This window comes from Canis lupus, chromosome 5 (genome assembly GCF_003254725.2).
Source record: "Canis lupus dingo isolate Sandy chromosome 5, ASM325472v2, whole genome shotgun sequence".
NCBI classification, from domain to species: Eukaryota; Metazoa; Chordata; class Mammalia; order Carnivora; family Canidae; genus Canis; species Canis lupus.
Window position 1 is genome coordinate 81,241,458 of NC_064247.1, and position 22,335 is coordinate 81,263,792.

At 45.3% G+C, this 22,335-nt stretch overlaps 1 protein-coding gene across 3 annotated transcripts in view; it reads right to left on the reverse strand.

The window, feature by feature from the left end:
• The window catches only part of SLC7A6 (solute carrier family 7 member 6), a 39,718-nt gene extending 19,478 nt beyond the window's left edge, over positions 1-20,240 (reverse strand). Inside the window, exons 1-3 of one of the 3 annotated variants that reach the window (XM_025426625.3) lie at positions 20,094-20,240; positions 17,594-17,721; positions 4,508-5,063 (exon numbers count right to left, since the gene is read on the reverse strand). In XM_025426625.3, coding sequence (XP_025282410.1) covers positions 4,508-5,027 — 520 coding nt within the window. In that variant the 5' untranslated portion in view covers positions 5,028-5,063; positions 17,594-17,721; positions 20,094-20,240. Of the gene's footprint in view, positions 1-4,507; positions 5,064-17,593; positions 17,722-18,895; positions 19,308-20,093 lie in introns of those variants that run through there. The other 2 variants (XM_025426626.3, XM_025426628.3) reach the window with 2 other exon arrangements.
• Positions 20,241-22,335: the final 2,095 nt, after the last annotated feature.

Below are 22,335 nucleotides of genomic sequence, written 5' to 3' on the forward strand. Positions count from 1 at the left end.
CCTTGTTTTTAATTACACAAATATATACATTTAGTATTATTATCAAACAATTCAAGCTCTATACATGGGTAGACTCCCGGGTCTTTGAGGCTATGGTAAAGACCCAGTCCTTCTGAGGCATGTCACTTCAGAACACGAAAGCTGTTGATCCATAACAACTGACCAAAATAGGGGAGCATATGTTTACTTCTCAGAACTCTGCCCAGGCCAGAGTCCAAGACAATAAGAGACAACAGAAAACTATTCAGGCACTATCAGTGTTTCTTCACTTCAGTCTCCCGCTCAGAAGTCTCCCTCCCCCATCTCTTCCTGTTCCTGCTCCTCCTATTCCTCCTCTTCCTGTTCCTCATCACTGTCAGCCTTCCCAAACAAATCCTGAGGGGTGAGGGAAATGGAGACTTAGCAGTCAGCAAGCCTCTGCTTTGATACCAGTGTCAATGCGGAATGACTTCTATATGGACACCTTCACGGCAAACATTCTCTAATGACGTGTGTAAGCCTACACAACAGGCCGGACTCCACAAAGATAAACAATGTAAGACAGAAAAATCACCCTTCCACAATCAAATCTACTACTCCTGCTCACCTGAGTTACCAAGAATACTGTTGGTCACCAGGCCAGAGAAGGGACCTATGGACCTCAAGAACTGTCATTTCCCCTGACAGTCCCATAAGAGCCTCTAAGCACACTGAGCCCAGTAGGCAGCCAAACGCCCCACCCGCCATAGAACCACGCTCCGGAATATATATGAATAAAATGCACCTTTAGGCTAGAGCTTCTCAACTTCAGCAATATTGACGTTCTTTGTGTGAAGCTGTCCTGTACTTTATAAGATGCTCAATAGCACCCCTGGTTTCTACCCACTGGATGCCAGTAGCACCCCTTCCCAGCAGGTGTGACAACCAAAAATGTCTCCAGACTTTTGCCAAATGTCTCCTGGTGGGCAAACTCACCTCCGGTTGAAAACCACGCTCTCAGAAAATGAGTAGCTAAGATAGTCTGAAATCTAAGAAAGTTGCTAGGCTCTCTCTGCCAGTGTAACCTGGGAATAGGGTGGGGGGCAGCTGAAAAGCCAGGATCTGAAACAGCAATACCTTCAAGGGCCAAAAAGGCAATGCGAGTGAGCAACTAGGTATAAAACAAGAGGGAGGGGTGCCTGGGTGGCTCAGTCAGTTAAGCTTCTGCCGTCAGCTCAGGTCATGATCTCAAGTTCCTGGGATGGAGCCCCACACCAGGCTTCCTGCTCAGTGGGGAGTCTGCTTCTTGCTCTCCCTCTGCCTCCCCCTTGCTCCCTCTCTCTCACTCTTGCTCTCAAATAAATAAAATCTTAAAAAAAAAAACAAAAAGACTATAGCTTTACATATTTAAAAAAAAAAGCCCACAAGAAGAAGTAGAGGGCTGTGATTGACGAAAGAATGCATGTTCCTTTAAAGGGAGCAACCACTAGGCAAGGCAGCTGATTGTGTCAGGAAGGAATTTGGGTCCAAGGTTGCCAAACTTTTGATTTTACAACAGAAAATGCTGGTCCTGATTTTCAAATGTTGCCAAATAATTCAAAATTGCTTACAACACTAGGCCAAACAAATATATCTGTGGGTCAAGTCTGGCCCATGAGCCACCAGCTTGCAGCTCCGACCTACAGTTGTTATATGAAGAATGTCGTGCCCTTTCTTCTAGAATAGAACTTTAACTGCCTAGCTTGCATGGCTATAATTTCTGTAGACAGTTTCCCAAATAACAACCTGGACCCCTCTTATGTCTTAATTTCAAGACTAACTTAATTCTCCTATCCTACCTAAATTTCAGCATGGAATCAGTGCAGATTTTTGTATTTTTCCCCCTAATTATGATCTATTTGGTCGTTTCCAATTTTTTTCTCTTAAGACCAAGCTGCGGGCAGCCCGGGGGGCTCAGTGGTTTAGCGCTGCCTTTAGCCCAGGGCGTGATCCTGGAGACCTGGGATTGAGTCTTAAGACAGGCTACCTGTGTGGAGCCTGCTTCTCCCTCTGCCTGTGTCTCTGCCTCTCTGTGTGTTTGTCATGAATAAATAAATAAAATCTTAAAAAAAAAAAAAAGACCAAGCTGCTCTCACTGCCACCCCTGCCCAGAGAGACTCCCTTCGGCACATTCCAGCTTTGTCTGATGATGCATCAACACAATTCTACACCCTAAGTTCCTAGAAGGTAAGCTGAACCCCACAGTCTTGTCCATTAGGACGGGACATCATTTTATGACTTAAGCTCATCTCTGACAAGTTCCTACCTGAAGGTACACGTTAGGGGAAAGCCTGGGCTTCTGGGATAGGGGCCTGAAGGAATTCTGATAGTGAGTGATCTGGGTAAAAGTACACTTGAATAAAAGAAGCTACAGATACCATGACTGTACTTCTAAGAGGCAAGATCTCTCCTCCAATCAAAAGAGCAGTTCCTAGCAAATAAACAAACAAATAAATAAAACAAACAGTTCCTGGGAATGGGGTTCCTAAGCACAAAAACAATGAGGAAAATCATAAAGGAAAAAAGATTTACCAATAAAAGTCTTCTGTACATGGAAAATTATATATAGAGGTGTCCTTTCACTGAGTTACCCTTGGAATTCACCCTAAGGCCATACACATAGGCACTCCCTGGTGCTCTGATAAGAGCACAAAGTCACAAAACCTTCTAGAAGGAAACTGGGTAATAGATGAAGAATCTTCAAACAGTTTATTTCTTTAGACATAGGTATTTCTCCTGTATAATTAATTCTACCCTAAAAAAAAGATGCAAAAACTCTGAATTTTATATACAAAGAAAACTACTTACATGTTCCTAAACCATGTTTTCTAAGAATATCTAATGAAAGGGATTAAATATTAAAATTTTTAAGCATTATACAAATCACAGAGAGAATGATCTCAAGAGTACCTTTAAAAACTGAGATAAGCACCGAAAAAAATACTAGAAGGTATTTCACACAAACAGCAGTAGTAGTTCTGTGGAGTTAAAATTATGGGTGATTTTTCTTTTTTCTATTTTTTTTTTTTTTTTTTTGCATTTTCAAAGTGCCTGTAATGTCTGTATTATCTTTAAGTAATAATAATAATAATAATAATAATAATAATAATAATAATAAAATGATACTACTTTAAAAAATGTTTCTTTTAAAGAACATTCCACAAAAAGAGGGAAAAAAATGAGATACCAAATTTAAAAAGCAGAATATAAAATTATATGCAAAGTACAATACCAATTCCATAAAAGAAAGAGATAAAGACACAACTTAATTATAAAAGTGCTCATCTTTTGGTGGTGGATTATGGGTGTTATGAGGGTAATTTTCTCCCTAATGAACACATTTTATAATCAGAAAATTATTTTTTTTAGAGAACTCAGTCAAGCCAGAGGTCCCCTGGCCAGACCCTACCACGCATACCACTGAGTACCTACCCACCTTTCCTCCTCCTGGGGCTCTATGTGGAGGAGTCCCCTTTAACATTTGTTTTTAACAAATTCCTTAAAGTCAGGAGGCACAGTTTACCGTACAATCCTTTTTTGCTAACTCCAAGGTACTCTCGGTCTATTTTTAACACTGTGGATAAACTACATATACTGCCAAAGCTTTTGCAAGCAGAGATATGGAAAGAACAGAGTATAATTAAGTGCCTCTGGCAGCACAGTGGTAAGGAACACAGGGAATTCTGGGCTACTTCTCAGCTAAAACACTAGCTCTATGAGACTAGGTAAATTCACAGTAATCTTCTCTCCTTTTCAGCGATTTCACACAGAATCCCTCCTTACCACCTCATGAGAGAAAAAGGAAAATAAAGAGAGATCAACTGGGATCTCTCAGGTTCTGTCCTCAGAAACCCAAATACGGGGTAGAAGCCACCTTCCTGTCACTGGCCACAGGCAGAGCTTGTTTACAAAGTCAGTATAAAGAAATCTGAAACACCAATGAGGAAAAGCCATTTTGGTGTGGTGCCTGCTGCTTAGAATAGGCTGCAAAGAGTGGCAGTGGCAGAAAACTGTAGTCCTGTGGGCTGAGGGATAACACCTTGGGACCTCAACAATCTAGAGACGCCTCTTTCCTCAGCCTCTAAACTGGTTTAAAATAAAAAGCTAGGAGGCAACATAATTTATTTTTGAGAAGTAGAATAAAGTCTTTACCACTGATGTTTTTTTCTGGGTTAAGTTACAACTAGTGTTGTTGACTCCAATCAAAACATCTGATAAGACAAATTTAAGACATGCACCAACCTGTCACATAGACAGGAACAGAACTCTGGGAACAGTCAAGAGTCAAAGGAATGTCATGCACCAAAAGCCCTACAAGGGATTCAAACTTCTCTCATTCCTGACTTATCTCTCAGGGTTAAATGACTTTGGTGAAATTACTTCTTCAAAAGGTAAGATGCCCCTTTTCCCCCAAAACAGCAAAATATGGTGTTCAAATATCAGGTACCATTAGCATTATTAAAGGAACCCACACCCTCAAACATATGCCCCCACTAAACCCCAGACTTACATATGCAAGCAGCAGCGAGGAGACGGCAGGCCACGTATGGGGGATCACAGGTTGGGAACGAGGGCTGGATGATGTAGTTGGCGAAGGTGATGGCAATGATGGCCTGACTGGTAGGCTCAACAATTAGCAAGGAGGCCCATAGACGGATGAATGCAATGAAGCCTCCGAAGGCCTCTAGAATATAAGCATAGCTGGCCCCAGACTTGGTAATGGTGGTTCCCAGCTCCGCATAGCAAAGGGCACCAAACACGGAGAAAAGCCCACCAATGGCCCATATGACCAAAGACAACCCGTAGGAGGCAGTGTATACCAGCACACCCTTAGGTGAGACAAAGATTCCTGAGCCAATCATGTTGCCCACCACCAGGCTGACCCCATTCAACAGCGAGATCTCCTTCTTTAGCTGCATAGTTTCTGCAGTCCGTTGAGGTTGCACACTGACATCTTCCTCCCTGGGCTGGCTGGCCTCAGGAATGAGATGGTAGGCTGGTGTGGGATTCTCCAGCTCCCTGGCTTCCATGGCAAATGTTTCCTCCACACTTGTGTTTACTGTGGCCTGGCAAAGAATATAATAAGTATGTTAGTCTAGTGCAGGAGCTGGTGAGTCTCTGGTTTTGAACTGCAAAGCCAAAGCCAACCTCTTATGTATGAACAGGAAGCCTTACACACAGACCTAAATAAAATGAGCTCATATCCATTTCCACCACAGGATATAGAGAAATAAATGGAGGCAGGCAGACACCTAGGACTCCCAAGAAAGATAACTGTTAGTGTTTAGCTGATGGCAACTTCCAACAAGAGATACCTGGCTTGACACCCAGAGTAGGTTGTCATTAGATTTATTATAGCACAGATTCTTCCTGAGGTATAGGTTTTGGTCTGGTCTTACCATTTTAAAATCTACAAACCTGCCCTACAAAGACCAGACTCCCAGTAGCAGATTCACAGCCCTAGCTAGCTTGATATGCCTCTCATTGCCCACAACCACTTACCTCTACCCAAACATAAACAGGAACTTCTTTTTTTTTTTTTTAAGATTTTATTTATTTATTCATGAGAGACACAGAGAGAGAGAGAGAGAGAGGCAGAGACACAGGCAGAGGGTGGACGAAGTTCCATGCAGGGAGCCCGACATGGGACTCGATCCTGGGACTCCAGAATCACGCCCTGAGCCGAAGGCAGTTGCTTAACTGCTGAGCCACCCAGAAGCACCTAAACAGGAATTTCTGCAGTATCCAGCAACATGCAGAGAAATCTGTAGCTACTCTCAGTCCAGCAAAGAAATGAGCAGGTGGTAGAAAGGGCTAGGAAGATGCTAAGACTAGAACAAGGAAAGGGTTTTCATGAAAATCACACCTGTGTATTGTTGCATCTACAACATCAATCTTACTTCCCACATTGCTACTTGCCCATTCAACACATCTCTTTTTCCAAAGTACCCAGAAAAGAGAAAGAACATAATTAAGACCTAATGGAGAAAGAACATCCAGAGGGCAACCTAAGCTGGGGCTTGACTGCTATTAGTTTGTTTACTTCCTCAGCATGCCGCTCACTATCATTTAGTGTTGCACAGAGATTCTCCCAGAATAGGACCTAGAAATTTTGACACCTCATCAGAGCTACATAGCTTCTCTTATCCACAGACCTGGCATTAGAAGGCATTCTGTAGGGAGATGGCACACACTACTACTTTTGGTCTAGAGTTAGGACAGTCCAGAGAACTAAAAGAAGTTGGAATCCACACCAACTTCTACATACATGAAGAACCCAGAGTCTATCAGAAGAAGACAAACACCTTTCTGATCTTGCACTCAGCATGAGCTTGTCCTCTCTCTCAATTCCTGTGCCCCAATAATCAGGAATTCAGATCACTTACTTACTCCCACCTCATCTTCTGGATAAAGGAATTCTGTAAGCCATATGATTCCCACTCAGGAATCAGTCTTTTAAGGTCACAGAGATAACTTTCAGAGATAAGCATGAAATCAGTACATTATCTTCCCAGAAGCCTCTCATCTACTCAACAAAGACAGAGGTGCCAGAACCTTACCCCATGGAGCTCAGAGCAAGGGAACCATAGCCACTCAAGAGTAAGTAGTTCTCAAGGAAAACTTCAGTCTCCATGGTTCCATCCAAAACTCCCGCCTTACCTGTCACGGTGCCCTGCCAGGGTCTGGACTGGAGATCAATTAAGAAAACTCCTCTGGGGCACTAGGCCTTCTTACTCCCAGAGTTGAGCCAGCCTACCTCTGCTTAGATGAGACCTGGCTTCAAGGCAACACCATTCTTCCTTTCCCTCCTGGCACCAAGCCAGGTAGGTTTCCCTAGGCAAGCACAGGCATGTGGGTACATACTTGTTTTCACGTGTCTGTCAGGTGAGCTAAAGCAACTATGAAAACAAACTTGGAAATAGCAGAGGAACCTATATTCTCACATAAGTCAGGTGCAGAGATCTAGACTGCATTTTTCCACCCAGCTCAACACAGAGTCAAGCAGAGAGACCTGGTCCCCGTGACCACTTTAACCTCCCCTCTATTCTATCAGACCCTAGCTAGATGGGGAGAGGTGGCTGAGGCTCCCATATATTTTTTTGGACTTCTGACACCAGATGTATGGGTTTTCTACACATCAAGCAATTCTGCAACACCAGACAATTTAACTTAATTCTGACGATGAAGATACAGAAGGCAGGGGGATCCCTGGGTGGCTCAGCGGTTTAGCACCTGCCTTTGGCCCAGGGCCCAATCCTGGAGTCCCGGGATCGAGTCCCGCGTCGGGCTCCCGGCATGGAGCCTGCTTCTCCCTCCTCCTATGTCTCTGCCTCTCTCTCTCTCTCTCTCTCTCTCTCTCTCTCTATCATAAACAAATAAATAAATCTTAAAAAAAAAAAAAAAAGAAGAAGAAGAAGAAGATGCAGAAGGCAAGCTGAGGACAAAGCACAAGCTGACATCCCAAACCATCCCCCAAAGTGGGATATGCGTGATATTGCTCAGCACTCCTGGCTGCCCTAAAGCTAAGGGAAGAAAAAACAAATGGTTAACTTATAAAGATTATAGTCCTGCATCACATGGGCCTCCCTCAATTTATAAATGTCTGGGATCCCTGGGTGGCGCAGCGGTTTGGCGCCTGCCTTTGGCCCAGGGCGCGATCCTGGAGACCCAGGATTGAATCCCACATCAGGCTCCCGGTGCATGGAGCCTGCTTCTCCCTCTGCCTGTGTCTCTGCCTCTCTCTCTCTCTCTGTGACTATCATAAAAAAAAATAAAAATAAAAGAAAATTATAAATGTCTTAGTGGTTTACAGAAAAAAGCATTCTTATCAATAACCTAACTTCCACAAGGAAGTGTAGATAAAATTAAATGTCCTTATAACCTGCAGCCTATTGACAAATACTTTAGGCTGGCGTGTATAAGGAAGCTCCCAATTGTCTTCACCTTAATGCTTTACTAGAGGAAAAAACAACCTTAACAATGGCAAGGCCCCCAGTATCTCAGGTCCTTTTTAGCATGTGAAAGTTCTTTTGAGGGACACCTGGTGGCTCAATGGTTGACCATCTGCCTTTGGCTCAGGAGCTTCTGCCTTTGGCTCAGGTCGTGATCCCAGGGCCCTAGGGTCCTGGGATCAGGAGTCCTGAATCAGGCTCCCCATGGGAAGCCTGCTTCTCCCTCTGCCTGTTTCTGCCTCTCTCTGTGTCACTCATGAATAAACAAATAAAATCTTTAAAAAAATTTTATTTTGAAAACTTCCCTTTTCCTTACCTCCCCCAACTCCAAGTATATAATCAACTGCTCTTCAAAACTCCAGGGCAGCTCTTTCTGTCCATGGGTCCTGTCCCCTGAGCTTTAACAAAACCAGCATTTTGTACCAAAGATGTCTCAAAAATTCTTTCTTGGGCAGCCCCGGTGGCCCAGTGGTTTGGTGCCGCCTTCGGCCTGGGGTGTGATCCTGGAGACCCAGGATCGAGTACCATGTCAGGATCCCTGTATGGAACCTGCTTCTCTCCCTCTGTGTCTCTGCCTCTCTCTCTCTCTCTCTCTCTGTCATGAATAAATAAATAAAATCTTTTTTTTTTTAATTTTTTTTTTTAAGGTATTTATTTATTTATTTGTGATAGTCACAGAGAGAGAGAGAGGCAGAGACACAGGCAGAGGGAGAAGCAGGCTCCATGCACCGGGAGCCCGACGTGGGATTCGATCCCGGGTCTCCAGGATCACGCCCTGGGCCAAAGGCAGGCGCCAAACCGCTGCGCCATCCAGGGATCCCAAATAAAATCTTTAAAAAAAAAAAAAACTTCTTTCTTGGTTGTGGTCTCCGGACCTCACCCCACCAAATCTCACCTATATTCCAAAACGTCATCACTGACACTATCTACCTGGAGATCCTCCAGGGTAAGGGCTCAGTCCCACAAAACTGCCCTCTGGGGGGGGTGGGGGGGAACCTGCCCTCTCTTCAGATGCCAAATGCTTCCAACTGACTGGCTAGGAATTGGAGGGTCCCACTACCCCCTCCTTGGGTTCAAGGTATTCAGGAAGGGGTGTGGTTTTCATGCTTTCTCCAGCCAAGCCACTTGCCCAGCACCTCCACTTGTTCACCAACCTGAAAGCTCTCCAACTCTGTCTTTTGGGGTTTTTATGAAGGCCTCATTACAAAGGCACAACTGATTGTGACTGAAAGTCCCAATCTCCTAATCACAGGGTTGGTTCCTCTAGCAATGAGCCCCCATCCTTAGAAGATCTGGATACTTCCCAAAAATCACCTCAGTAACATAAACTCAGAGGTGGGTGGAAAGGGGCTTGTTATATAAATAACAAGAGAAATCCATTTCATTGCCCTGGAGCTATTTCAGGTATTGAGAACAAAAGCAAATATTGTAACAAAAAAATGCCCTTATAGCTCTTAAAACAGAAAATTATAGGAGTTGTGTCTAGAAACAGTGGATGCAGACCAAATATATGTATTTTTATCACAGTATCACAGGGAAAGAAAGGTAAATTAATTTCACTGGAAAATAAAATTCATATAAAATGGAATTGCCTTGACTTCTAACTTCCATTTAGGATGTGGAAAGCTGGGAAGAGCATCACTACAACTCCAATGACAAGAAAAAAAAAAAACAAATAATCTACAAAACCACAACTTTTCTTGAAGCCATCAGAGAGCTGAGGTTACAGGGCAACCTACTAGACTGAAATTTAAGGAAAAACAGGCACCTCTGTGGAGAGATGCAAGCTCTGGCTCACCTGTGGCAAAAGGAGAATGATGGGACCAAGATATGAGCAAGTAAGTAAGAATAGGGGCAGTCCCGGTGGCTCAGTAGTTTAGCGCCTGCCTTCAGCCCAGGGCTGGATCCTGGAGACCAGGGATCGAGTCCCATGTCGGGCTCCCTTCATGGGCCTGCTTCTCCCTCTACCTGTGTCTCTGCCTCTGTCTCTCTCTCTCTCTGTGTCTCATGAATGAATAAATAAAATCTTTAAAAAAAAAAAAAAGTAAGTAAGAAGAACTCAGGTACAATTTTTAATGAATTACTAAATGTCTCGTGTGGGTTAGCAAGAGCCTAAACATTCAGAGATTTTTCTCCACAGACTTCAGTGGATTGGATGTTCATAAAAAATACTAGACAAGGGCAGCCCTGGTGGCGCAGCGGTTTAGCGCCGCCTGCAGCCCAGGGCATGATCTGGGAAACCTGGGATGGAGGCCCACGCCGGGCTCCCTGCATGGAGCCTGCTTCTCCCTCTGCCTGTGTCTCTGCCTCTCTCTCTCTCTCTCTCTCTCTGTGTGTCTCTATGAATGAATAAATAAAATCTTAAAGGAAAAAAAAATACTAGACAAGAGGCCAGAGCCTCTCAGTAGTGCTAATCTGGAGAAGGAAAGCAATCACTACTCTGGGAAAAATGCAAAGGTCCACTTGGTCCCTTCTCTAAAGAATAAAAATCGTACACCACCAGGGTTAGGGTGGCAAATTCTGTCACTCCCAAGGCAGCTGGGGCAGAGTAAAAGAAAAATAAAACAACCCTTTATGCCTGGGGGAAAGACAGGAAATTCTGATCCGGGCCATTAGAGGCGTCCTACCTCTGGGACAAGGGCAAGATCACCAGAAAGATCTACACCCCTCTCCCCCAAGACCCAGAAAAACAGGGGCTGAACCCTGAGGTAAACCAAGATAACAGAGAATCCCTGCTCCCACCACCAGGTAAGCCAGCACCCAGCAATAAAAGAAAGACCTAGAGCTGAGTGTGAAGCGTAAACACTGAAGAAAAACCCTCCCTCCAGCAAACCAATCCTAAACTGGAGGAATTTGAAGCCCTGTGTGCACCTAAGGCAACAATAAAACCCAAACCTAACTCATCTTCTAACTGGAACTCCCACACTAATAAACCTAACAAAAGAAGAGATGTATCCAGAATAAATACTAAATACTATGTACGTAAGTCTCTACTGTTTTAAATCCTGTATCTTGCAATCAGTAACAAATTATAAGCAATACATAAAAAAGCATGTTCATTATCCAGAAGCAAAGTAATCAGGGGCACCTGCTTGGCTCAGTAGTTAAGCAACCAACGCATGATTTCAGCTCGGGTTGTGATCTCAGGGTTGTGAGATCAAGCCCAGAGTCAGGCTCTGCTCTCAGTTAAGGAGTCTGCTCAGGATTCTCTCTCCTCTCCCTCTGTCTCTCCTCCTGCCCATGTACTCTCTTGCTCTCTCTCAAATAAACAAAATCTTTAAAGAAAAAGGAAAGAAGCAAAGTAATCAACAGGATAAGACATGGAGATGACCCAGATATTGGAACTACCAGATAAGGAATTTAAAATAACTATTATTAATAAATTAAATGCTCTAGTAGAAAAGTTGAACAGCAAGTAGAAACGTCAAATTTCAGCAGAGAGATGAAAACCCTAAGAGTCAAAGTGGGAAAAAGTGAAAAAAAAAAAATAGAATGGCGCCCCCAGGAGTTCTAGAATAATATCAAATGGTCTGAAGTAAATATTTAAAAAAATAGGGATCCCTGGGTGGCGCAGCGGTTTAGCGCCTGCCTTTGGCCCAGGGCGCGATCCTGGAGACCGGGGATCAGGTCCCACGTCAGGGTCCCGGTGCATGGAGCCTGCTTCTCCCTCTGCCTGTGTCTCTGCCTCTCTCTCTGTGTGTGACTATCATAAATAAATAAAAATTAAAAAATAAAAAATAAAATAAAATTTATAAAAATAAATAAATAAATATATAAATAAATAAATAAATTACTTTTTGGGGAAAAAAACGTTTTTTTTTACATGCTTTAGAATATAATTGACTGCCTCAAGTAAATATTGTAGCAATGAATTGTGGATTTGTAGCATATATCAAAGTAAAATGTATGAGGGGTGCCTGGGTGGCTCAGTCAGTAAAGTGTCTGCCTAGGGTCATCATCCCAGGGTGCTGGGATTGCCTGCATCAGGCTCTCTATTCAGTGGGGAATCTGCTTCACCCTCTCCATGCTCATGCTCCTTCTCTCTCCCTCTCTCAAGTAAATAAATAAAATCTTAAGAAAAAAAAAGTAAAATGTATGACAACAGCACAAACAAGGAAGAACTGGGAGTTATACAGTTGTAAGTTTCTTATATGTGAAAAAATGTAGTGTTACTTTAAAAAAAAAAAACACTAAACTAAAAAGATTAAAAGAAGGGTTATAGGGGAGCCCAGGTGGTTCAGCGGTTTAGCGTTGCCTTCAGCCCAGGGTGTGTGGTCCTGGAGACCCAGGATCGAGTCCCAAGTTGGGCTACCTGCGTGGATACTGCTTCTCCCTCTGCCTGTGTCTCTCTGCCTCTCTCTCTCTCTGTGTCTCTCATGAATAAAGAAATAAAATCTTAAAAAAAAGAAGGGTTATAAATAATAAACCAACAGTGGAAATAAATCATAAAAAAATGCTCAAACCAAAAGTAGGCAGCAACTTAGAAGGTATTACATTAAATAAAAACTCGGTTAAGAAAAACAAGTATCAAAAAAAAAAAAAAAAAAGAAAAGAAAAACAAGTATCACATAATTTCACTTATCTAAAAAATGAAACAAATGAACAACAAAAAAGAAACTCGGGGTGCCTGGGTGGCTCAGTAGGTTAAACATCTGCCTTTGGCTCAGGTCACGATCCCAGGGTCCTTAGATCAAGCCCCACATTGGGCACCCTGCTCAGTGGGGAACCTGCTTCTCCCTCTCTCTCTGCCTCTGCCTCCCACCCCATGCTACTATCTCTGTTTTTGTTTTTTTAAGATTTTATTTATTTATTCACAAGAGACACACAGAAAGAGGCAGACACAGAGGGCGAAGCAGGCTCCTCGCAGGGAGCCGTATGCGGGACTAGATCCCAGGACTCCAGGATCACACCCTGGGCCTACTGCAGGCACTCAACTGCTGAGCCACCCAGGTGTCCATTCATTCATTCATTCATTCATTCATTCATTCATCATTTTCAAAGGCAGACGCTTAACTGCTGAGCCACCCAGGCATCTCCCATCTCTCTGTCTCTTAAGATGAATAAATAAAACCTTAAAAAAAAAAAAAGAAAAGAAACGGACTCATAAAAAACAAACGGATGGGGATCCCTGGGTGGCGCAGCGGTTTGGCGCCTGCCTTTGGCCCAGGGCGCGATCCTGGAGACCCGGGATCGAATCCCACATCGGGTTCTCGGTACATGGAGCCTGCTTCTCCCTCTGCCTGTGTCTCTGCCTCTCTCTCTCTCTCTCCGTGTGACTATCATAAATAAATAAAAATTAAAAAAAAATTTAAAACAAACGGATGGTTGCCAGAGGGGGAGGGGTGAAGGGATGAGCAAAAGAAGTAAAAGAGGATTCAGATGTACAAACTTCTAATCATAAAATAAGTAAGTCATAGAGATAGAAAGCACAGCATGGGGCACTGGGTGGTACAGTCAGATAAATGTCTGACTCTTGATTTCTGCTCAGGTCAGGATCTCAGAGTCGTGGGATTGAGCCCTGAGTAGAGGAGTAGGGTTCATGTTCAGCAGGAGTCGCCTGTCCTTCTCCCTCTGCTCCTCTGCTTCTCATGCACCCCTATCTCTCTTCTCTCTCTCTCAAATAAATAAATAAAAATCTTTTTAAAAAAAAAGTACAGCATAAACAATTTTAAAAATAAAAAATAAATTTAAAAAGTACAGCATAGAGGGACGCCTGGGTGGCTCAGAGGTTAAGTGTCTGTCTGCCTTTGGCTCAGGGGTAATCCCAGGGTCCCAGGATCGAGTTCCACATCGGACTCCCTGTGAGGAGCCTGCTTCTCCCTCTGCCTATGTCTCTGCCTCTGTGTGTGTGTGTGTCATGAATAAATAAATAAATAAATAAATAAAATCTTTAAAAATACAAAAATAAAAAATGTTTAAAAATAAATGTTTTATGTATTTATTTATTTTAAAGATTTTATTTATTTATTCATGAGAGAGATCAAGCCCCATGTTAGGCTCCACACCCAATAAACAAATAAGTAAATAAACATACATAAGTTATAGGTAAGAGATAAAAGAAATAAAAGAGAGATAAAAGATAGGAAAAAAAATAAACCATGCAAAACTAATCTAAAGTTGGAGTAGCTATATTAACATCAGAGAATATAGACTCCAGAATAACAAAGACTGCTAGAGATAAAGAGGGACATTATATAATGATAAAGAGGTCAAATCACCAAGAAGATGATTCTAAATGTGTATTTCCTCCAACAATATAGGTTCAAAACACATAAAGCAGTACCATAGATCTGAAAAGAGAAATACACAAATCCACAATTATAGTTGGAGACTTCAAAGTACCTCTCTCAGTCATCAATAGATTACGTAGACATAAAGTCATCAAGATCTAGGGGGACTTGACTGGCTCAGTTGGTAGAACATAAGACTCTCAATCTCAGAGTCATGAGTTCAAGCCCCATGTAGAGTGTGAAAAAAAAATTTTAAAAACAAGATCTAGAAGACCTGAAAATGGTATGTCCCAACATAGCTCTTACCTAAGTAACTGTGAAAATTCCAAGTGTGGGGAAAAAAAAAAAAAAACCCGACATCTGCAATAGGGTTTGTCTCCATACAGGAGATGCTGGACAGGCACGGGTGGGAGACAGGCTTCTAGCAGAAAAAAACACTACTTTGGCTCCTTGAGTTTCACAACAGAGTATCAACCCTATCTCCTCAGTTGGTATCCAAGCACTGTCAGGAACCCTCCCTCAGGTGCTGCCTAAGGCCTTTTTTTTTTTTTTTTTTTTGCCTAAGGCCTTTAAGACCAATTCCAATCTTCTTAACAGGGCTCTATCACTAGGTCTCCCACCCCACCCCCCCATCCCACTCCTACCCCCAAGTCCCATCCCCACCGCCTCCCCCATATTCCCACCCCACTCCTACCCTCACAGTCCCACCCCCACCCCATATTCCCACCCCCACAGTCCCACCCAAGGTCCCGTGCCACTGAATACTTGCAGCTTCCAGAACCTAGAGTAGTCCAGGGTTTCCAGAGTCCATCAGACAATCTCATCTTTGTTCATACTGAGCCCTCTGCTTCCAAAGCTCTTCTGCTACCACCTTGTCCCTAAAAGCTTGGCTGCCATCTTTCGCCATATATCTCCTTGTGCCCATAAGATTTCTAATACGTACTTCTGCCTTAGCAGCCACCTCATTTGGTTGCATTTACTTACCTTCAGTCTCCCAACTAGTTTGTGAATTGCTTATCTATTTTAACAGCACCCAGTACAAGGCCTAACACAGGCTCAGTACTCAGTCAGTGATCAATGAATAAAATTATAGAAATGGCAGAAAATATCTGTGAGAGAAAATATACAACAAACCCTACTGAAAATCTAACACCTTGAGCCACCTGCTCGCCAGCACAATAAGCAAAACAAGGCTTAAGTGAAGGTAAGTGATCATTAAAAAAATTCAGTCTGAGATAGTGGTTCCTATCATTTTGTCAAAGCACTTGTTCTTTAGGTAACAGATAATAAGGGGGGGGAAATGAGAAAAAGCAACTATGACTCCAAAAATGCTTTTGAATTCATTTGTGTTTAATTAATCACCACAGTATCTACATACATTCTCAGAAGGGCAGTCCATATCTGTATAAGATGCACTGTTTATCCTATCCCCACAGAGTAGATTTGCAAACCTTCTGCAACAATGGGACAAAAATCAAGGAACTCATAACTAAGTCACTAACTCCAGCTCAGTAGCCTGGTATTTGGGTGAAAGAGTATGCAACAAAATCTTACCAAATCACCCTCTCCGAACTCGCTTTCCTTCTGCCTTCAATTTTTATCCATTGGATAAGAGAAATTGGTATGTGAAGATCACACACAATATCACATTCTCAGTCTCTCTTTCTCACACATAGTCTTTAAAATCATGTTGAAGACAATTTCCATTAAATCATTCAGCGTACCCTATAAATTCCTGTCTTGAAAAACTAGTGTTAGGGATGCCTGGGTGGCTCAGTCCACTGAGCATCTGCCTTCAGCTCAGATCGTGATCCCAGGGTCCTGGGAGGGAGCATCAAGTTGGGTCTCTGCTCAGTGGAGAGCCAGCTTCTCCCTCTCCCCCTGCTTATGCATGCATGCTCTCTCTCTCTCTCTCTCTCTCTCTCTCACACACACACACACACACACACACAAATAAAATATTAGAAGAAAAAAAAAAACCCAAAAACAAAAGACTAGTGTTAAACTCTGCCTGTAAGGACACAATGCAGTTTTCAACCTATTTTACAGGCTTCTGCAGCAGATAGTAAAGGAATTCATCAGACTACTAAAATTGCCTCACAAAAATTTTTTAAAAATATTTTATTGGGATCCCTGGGTGGCGCGGCGGTTTGGCGCCTGCCTTTGGCCCAGGGCGCGATCCTGGAGACCCCGGATCGAATCCCATGTCGGGCTCTCGGTGCATGGAGCCTGCTTCTCCCTCTGCCTGTGTCTCTGCCTCTCTCTCTCTCTCCCTCTGTTACTATCATAAATAAATAAAAATTAAAAAAAAAAAAAAAAAAAAAGAAAAAAAAAATATTTTATTTATTTATTCATGAGAAATACACAGAGAGAAGCAGAGACTAGGCAGAGGGAGAAGCAGGCTCTATGCAGGGAGCCGGATGCGGAACTTGATCCTGGGACCACAAGATCACGCGCTGAGCCACCCAGGCATCCTGCCTCATGAAAATTTAACCATAAAACTATCATATGCAATTTTCAGGGGAAAAGAAGAATCTTTCAAAGTTCAATTACAAAAAATGTTTTACAAGCTGTATTTATTTATTTATTTATTTATTTATTTATTTATTTTACAAGCTGGATTTTAAAAATCTTTTATTTTATTCATTTATTTTAAAATATTTTATTTATTTATTCATGAGAGACATAGAGAGAGAGACAAAGACATAGGCAGAGGGACAAGCAGGCTCCATGCTGGCAGCCCAATGTGGGACTCGATCCCCAGACCTGGGATCACAACCACTGAGCCACCCAGGTGTCCCTAAAAGCTCTTTTAAAATTGATGACTATGAGGGAAAATGCTGTTGAGAAAAATACTAAAATCTTTACTATGGTGAAAACCTAGAGGATTCTTTCTTTTCTATATCTCTCTGAGTTTTATATATTTTCCAGAATAGGCATCAATTTTTTAATGCTTAACTCTCCCTCTTTCTCTCTCTCTCTCTCTCTCTCTCTCTCTCTATATATATATATATATATATACACACACACAGTATTCCTATCAAATGAAAAATTTATGTAATTCTACATTTATCTTTTTACCTAAGATACCAGGAAATTCAATATCAAATTCAGTACCCAATCACAGTGAATAAATACCCTCACTTTTAACAGTATGTGATGCGTAGTCTTTTCTATTGTTTTGGTTAATTTCCTTTCAATAACCTCATTGGAAGTATCTTTAATTATAAGCCACAATTACTCTTTAGAAAAAGATATAATTTAATAAATACACCAAAATAGTGTTATGTAATTGTTCATTATATGTGAGCCAGTCTGATTACTAGTATCCTGTTCATACTGTGCACAAATAACTGAAACTTTACAAATCACAAAGATCCAAAATCTAATAGAGAACAGAGCAATAATATTCACCTGTGAGGAAATAAGCAAACATCACACTTTCATAAGCTGCCTCATCACAAATGGTCAGGTACTGAGAAGAAAATGGAAGTCTCCACAGCAAGGCCTAATTCCACATGTCTGGCTTGGCCATTTAACCTCTGCAACAAAGAGTAAGAGGCAGCTTATCAAAAAATGAACCTAGTAAGCAGCAGGATGAGATTTCCCTTTGGAAAATTTTAAGTTGCACAGGCCTCGCAGGGGCAGCACTCAGTTACTGAGAAGTTCCGTCACTCTCACGGTGGAGTGTAACTGAAGCAACCAGCCTACACGTGTCAGAGAACTAGCCCGGCCCGGTCATCTCAAATCATGCATGTCCAGACAGCTGCTACTCCCTGAGACCCGGGTCCTCTGAGCCCTACTTGCGTCACTTTTGTAGAAATGTATCCACATCCTGGAGGCTACAGCAGGAAGCACACAGGACGGAGGTCAGGAAATTTCCTGTACCGAGAAGGGCCATAGAGATCAGTCACATAACTGGTATTTACTCTTGGGCTGCAATAAAAATATGTCCACAGCCAGACAGGGAAGAAGGAAGATAAAAAATCAGGTTTGTGGTTTTCTGCATATTTGTCAGGAGAGGGAAATCAAATAGAAGAACTTAGTGGCAGGCTGAGACCGAAGTTAGGGGGCAAAAGTCATTAGCAAGCCAAGGCACCTGAGTAAGGGAGGCAGCCTGGGCGGTTTCCTCCTAAAGGGCTTCACAGCACGCAAAGAGAGACAAAAGTGAGCTCAGGAAGCCCTAGACTTTCAGAAAGTCTGCTCCTCCCGGATCTTCAAATCAGGGAGCAGCTCTCGCAGAAGCACCAGATGGCTGAGCGCTCTGCTACCACAAGCTAGATTTGCTGGCAGTGCTTTTTTTCCCCCCATCAAGGGCAGAGACTGGATTCTTTTGAACTGTGTCACCAAGCACACAGCCCAGGGCGCACAAGAGGTGCTCGAAAATATCTGTTAAATATTGATTCCTATTTATACCGCCCATTACACAATGTGGTACCCGGACTGTTTGCTTAGCGCTTAGTCAAGAATTCTCAGACTGTTTTACAAATCTCTCCTTCCATTTATAACATGAGATGATCAAACAACATGACAGGACATGAAGACACGAGAAGGAGCCATCAGGGCGGGAGCACATGGTGGCCTGGTGCCAACACAGCAGGCCGGCGGCTCGGCCCACCATCTGCAGCATCCTAGGAAGCTGCGACCCTGGTGCACAGCCTTGCACGCGGTCTTCCTCACTTGCCGAGTGGCCACGGCCCAGGTCCTCTTTCTTACCACACTCAGCCTCCGTATTTCAGTCTCGCACTCGGTCCGCATCGCACTCCGCTCCGGGCCTCTATCACTGCGGTGTCCTTCACACTCTCCCCTCTTCCACACTTCTGGAGTCACCCTCACCCTCGGGCTCTCACACCCTCAGGGGAATCACCCCCAGACTCTGGGGCTCACGCGCGCGCGCTCTCCTTCAGCTGTCTTTCACACACACCGAGTCTCCTTCACACCAAGGTCTCTCCCGCACTGTCAGGGTCACCTCCCTCACGGTGTTTCTTGCACACTCACTCACAGGGCCACCCTCAGGCTCAGGGGGTCTCTCACGCTCACACACGTAGCCTCTCCCCCCCGCTCAGCCCCACACTCAGGGCTCCCCACGCTCCCGGGGCCACGCTCACGCTCGCGCTCCGTCTTACACGCACAGCGTCACCCTCCGCACGTCCTCGCCGCGGCGTCCCTCACGTGCCCCCGGCCCGCCCGCCCCGCGCCCCGCGCCCCGCGCCCCGCTTGGCGGGCCCGCAACCCGCACTCGGGGGCGGCGGCGGCGGCGGCGCGGAGAGCGCGGCCCCCAGCACGCGGCCCCGGCCCGGCCCGCCCCGCGGCCCCCGCGCGCCCGCCCGCGGCCCGTTACCCTCGCAGTCGCCGGGCGCCCACAGGATGCTCCGCCGCTCGAGCGCCGCGGCCGCCGCAGCCGCTCAGGCCCCGCCCCCGCCACGTCACGCGCCGCCGGATCGCGACAGCGCGCCCCGCGTCGGGACAGGACGCCTCGCGGCGGCGCTTCTGACCCCCGGGGCCGCCGAGGCCTCGGGGAGCGCCCGGCCTGCCCGGGAGTGCGGTCCCCGCCTCCGCGTGCGCTGGTGCCGGCGACCGGGCCCGGCCGCCCTGGCTCTGCGTGGCCGGCACAGCGCCGCGGGGCGGGCCGGGCCCTAGAGCGGCTCCCGGAGCGCCCCACAGCCTCGTGCCCCTCCGCCCTCCGCCCTCCGCCGCGGCCTTAGGAAGACTCAGACCCGGGACCTGGGCCCCGCAGCCCCGGCCCAGCTCGCGGCCACTGAGGCCTCCTCAGGCCCTTGGACGCTGTTGCGCTCCTGTAGCCAACCCCGCCACCCCGGGCTCAGGCCTGAGGACGTTTTCCCGTCCTCCTCTTGCCTGGCCCACTGACATCCTCTGGGGGAGCTGAAACCTCCCGTCCTCCCTCTTCCTGTACCTGCCGCTGCCCCCTCCTGTCCTTCTAGGGGCCTTTTCCTCTGGTAGCTCTGGGGCTCTTCTGGTCCCCTCACCTCACGGCTAAGCCCTCCCCCTTGGCTTCCTGTCTACAACCTCAGCCATGCCTCTCTCCTGAGACCTGGAGTCATTTCCCCCAGACAGGCGTCTTGAACTCCAGACAGAGCATACCCGACCCCCTGCTCCGCATCACCAGTAAACCAGCCAGAGCGGAGCAGCACCCTGGAGCTTCCTCCTCCTGCCCCCCACAGCCCTGCAGGTTTTCTCGTGGTTTTCTTCTCCCCAGCTCTGCTAGACTCCCAGTCCCCACCCTCTTCCTTCGAACCCATCCCCACAGGGGAACGACTTTTTATCTCCTCTGCCTGAAGCCCTTCCATTCTCCTACCTATAGACCTGAGACCATGATCCTTGAAGAGCCCTCCTCCGTACTCCCCTCCTTGGGCTCTCTGCTTGGAATACCTTGCCTAAGTGTGAATGTTAGGAGTCGTTAGAATCTGACCCTTTGGGGCAGCCCAGCTTCAGCCCAGGGCCTGATCCTGGAGACCCGGGATTGAGTCCCACGTTGGGCTGTGTCTCTGCCTCTCTCTCTGTGTGTGTGTCTCTCATGAGCAAATAAAATATTTTTTTATTTTTTATTTATTTTTTTTATAAAATCTTTTTTAAAAAAATTATTAAAAAAAAAAAAAAAAGAATCTGACCCTTTGCCCCCGGATCAGTTCCTTCTGTCTCCCTGGCCAGGCAGTCCCTTGTGTCACTCAATGGTAGCTGGTCCACCTACCTTTCCGACAAATGCATATAGGACTTGCCAGCATCCAGATCTCTGGCTTTGCGGTCTCCTACCTGTTGCAACAACCTATCATGGAAGCCCACTATGCACCAAGCACTGAATCAGATGTTCTCCAATAATATCTGTGTTCCTCAGGGCTACTCTGCAGGGCACCTTTATTCAGCTCCATTCCTTAGATGAGCAAGCTGAGGCTCAGGGAGGTCAGGAGACTCCCAGGCCACTGGTAGAGCTCAGATTTGAACCCCAGTCAGCTGGGGGTAAAGCTTGCTGTGACTCCTTGCCCTCTCTCTGCAGCTATGAAACTGAGGGTGGCAGTGGGGCTGAAATAGGCTAGGGAGGAGTAGGTAGCTGTAAGGCCACCACAAGGAGTGGCATGGACGGTGGTGGGTGGCAGGGCAGAGCTGAGACTCAGGCTGGACAGGACCTGGAGGTAAGGATTTGCACCCTTTTGTGTTGTTATCCTTTTACCAAGATCAGCAATTGCAACTGGACCTTTGTATGGCTAGGCATCCTCACCCTCTCTGGGTCACCCTTCTTCCAGGTTGGGCCGACAACTAGTGCAGTGAGAGGGATCGGAGCGCCCTCTTGTGGTCGAGGATGCACTGAGGCCTAGAGCCCTGGCTGGCCTGGCTCTGTGGAGGCTGAACTGAATGAACCCCATCCCTATACCTCTTCCCTGTCTCAGAACTTTTTTTTTTTTTTTAAGATTTTATTTATTTCTTCATGAGAGACACAGGCAGAGAGAGGCAGGGGCTCCCTGCAAGGAGCCCGATATGGGACTCGATCGATCCTGGACCGGGAGATCACGCCATTAGCCAAAGGCAAATGCTCAATCGCTGAGCCACCCAGGCGTCCCTCTTAGGCTCTTTCTTTTCTTTTTTCTTTTCTTTTCTTTTCTTTTCTTTTCTTTCTTTTCTTTTCTTTTCTTTTCTTTTCTTTTCTTTCTTTTCTTTTCTTTTTTCTTCCTTCCTTTCCTTTTCTTTCCTTTTCTTTCTTTCTTTCTTTTCTCTTTCCTTTTCTTTCTTTCTTTCTTTCATTTTATTTATTCATGATAGACATAGAGAGAGAGAGAGAGAAGCAGAGACACAGGCAGAGGGAGAAACAGGCTCCATGCCAGGAGCCTGACGTGGGACTCGATTCCGGGACTCCAGGATCGCACCCTGGGCCAAAGGCAGATGCCAAACTGCTGAGCCACCCAGGGATCCCTCTTAGGCTCTTTCTTTCTCTTTTTACCCATCTCCACTTGGTTCCCAGTCTTGGTCCCTTTCTTTGGCCATCTTGGTCTCTATCCTTCTCTCAGCCTAGTGTCTCTTTCTCCCTCAGCCTCTGTCCTCGGAGAGAGAGACAGATGGTGGGCAGCCAGACGGTAGAAAGAAAGTAGAAGGGTGGTATCTTACAAAAAACTCTAGGCTCTGGGGATCCCTGGGTGGCTCGGTGG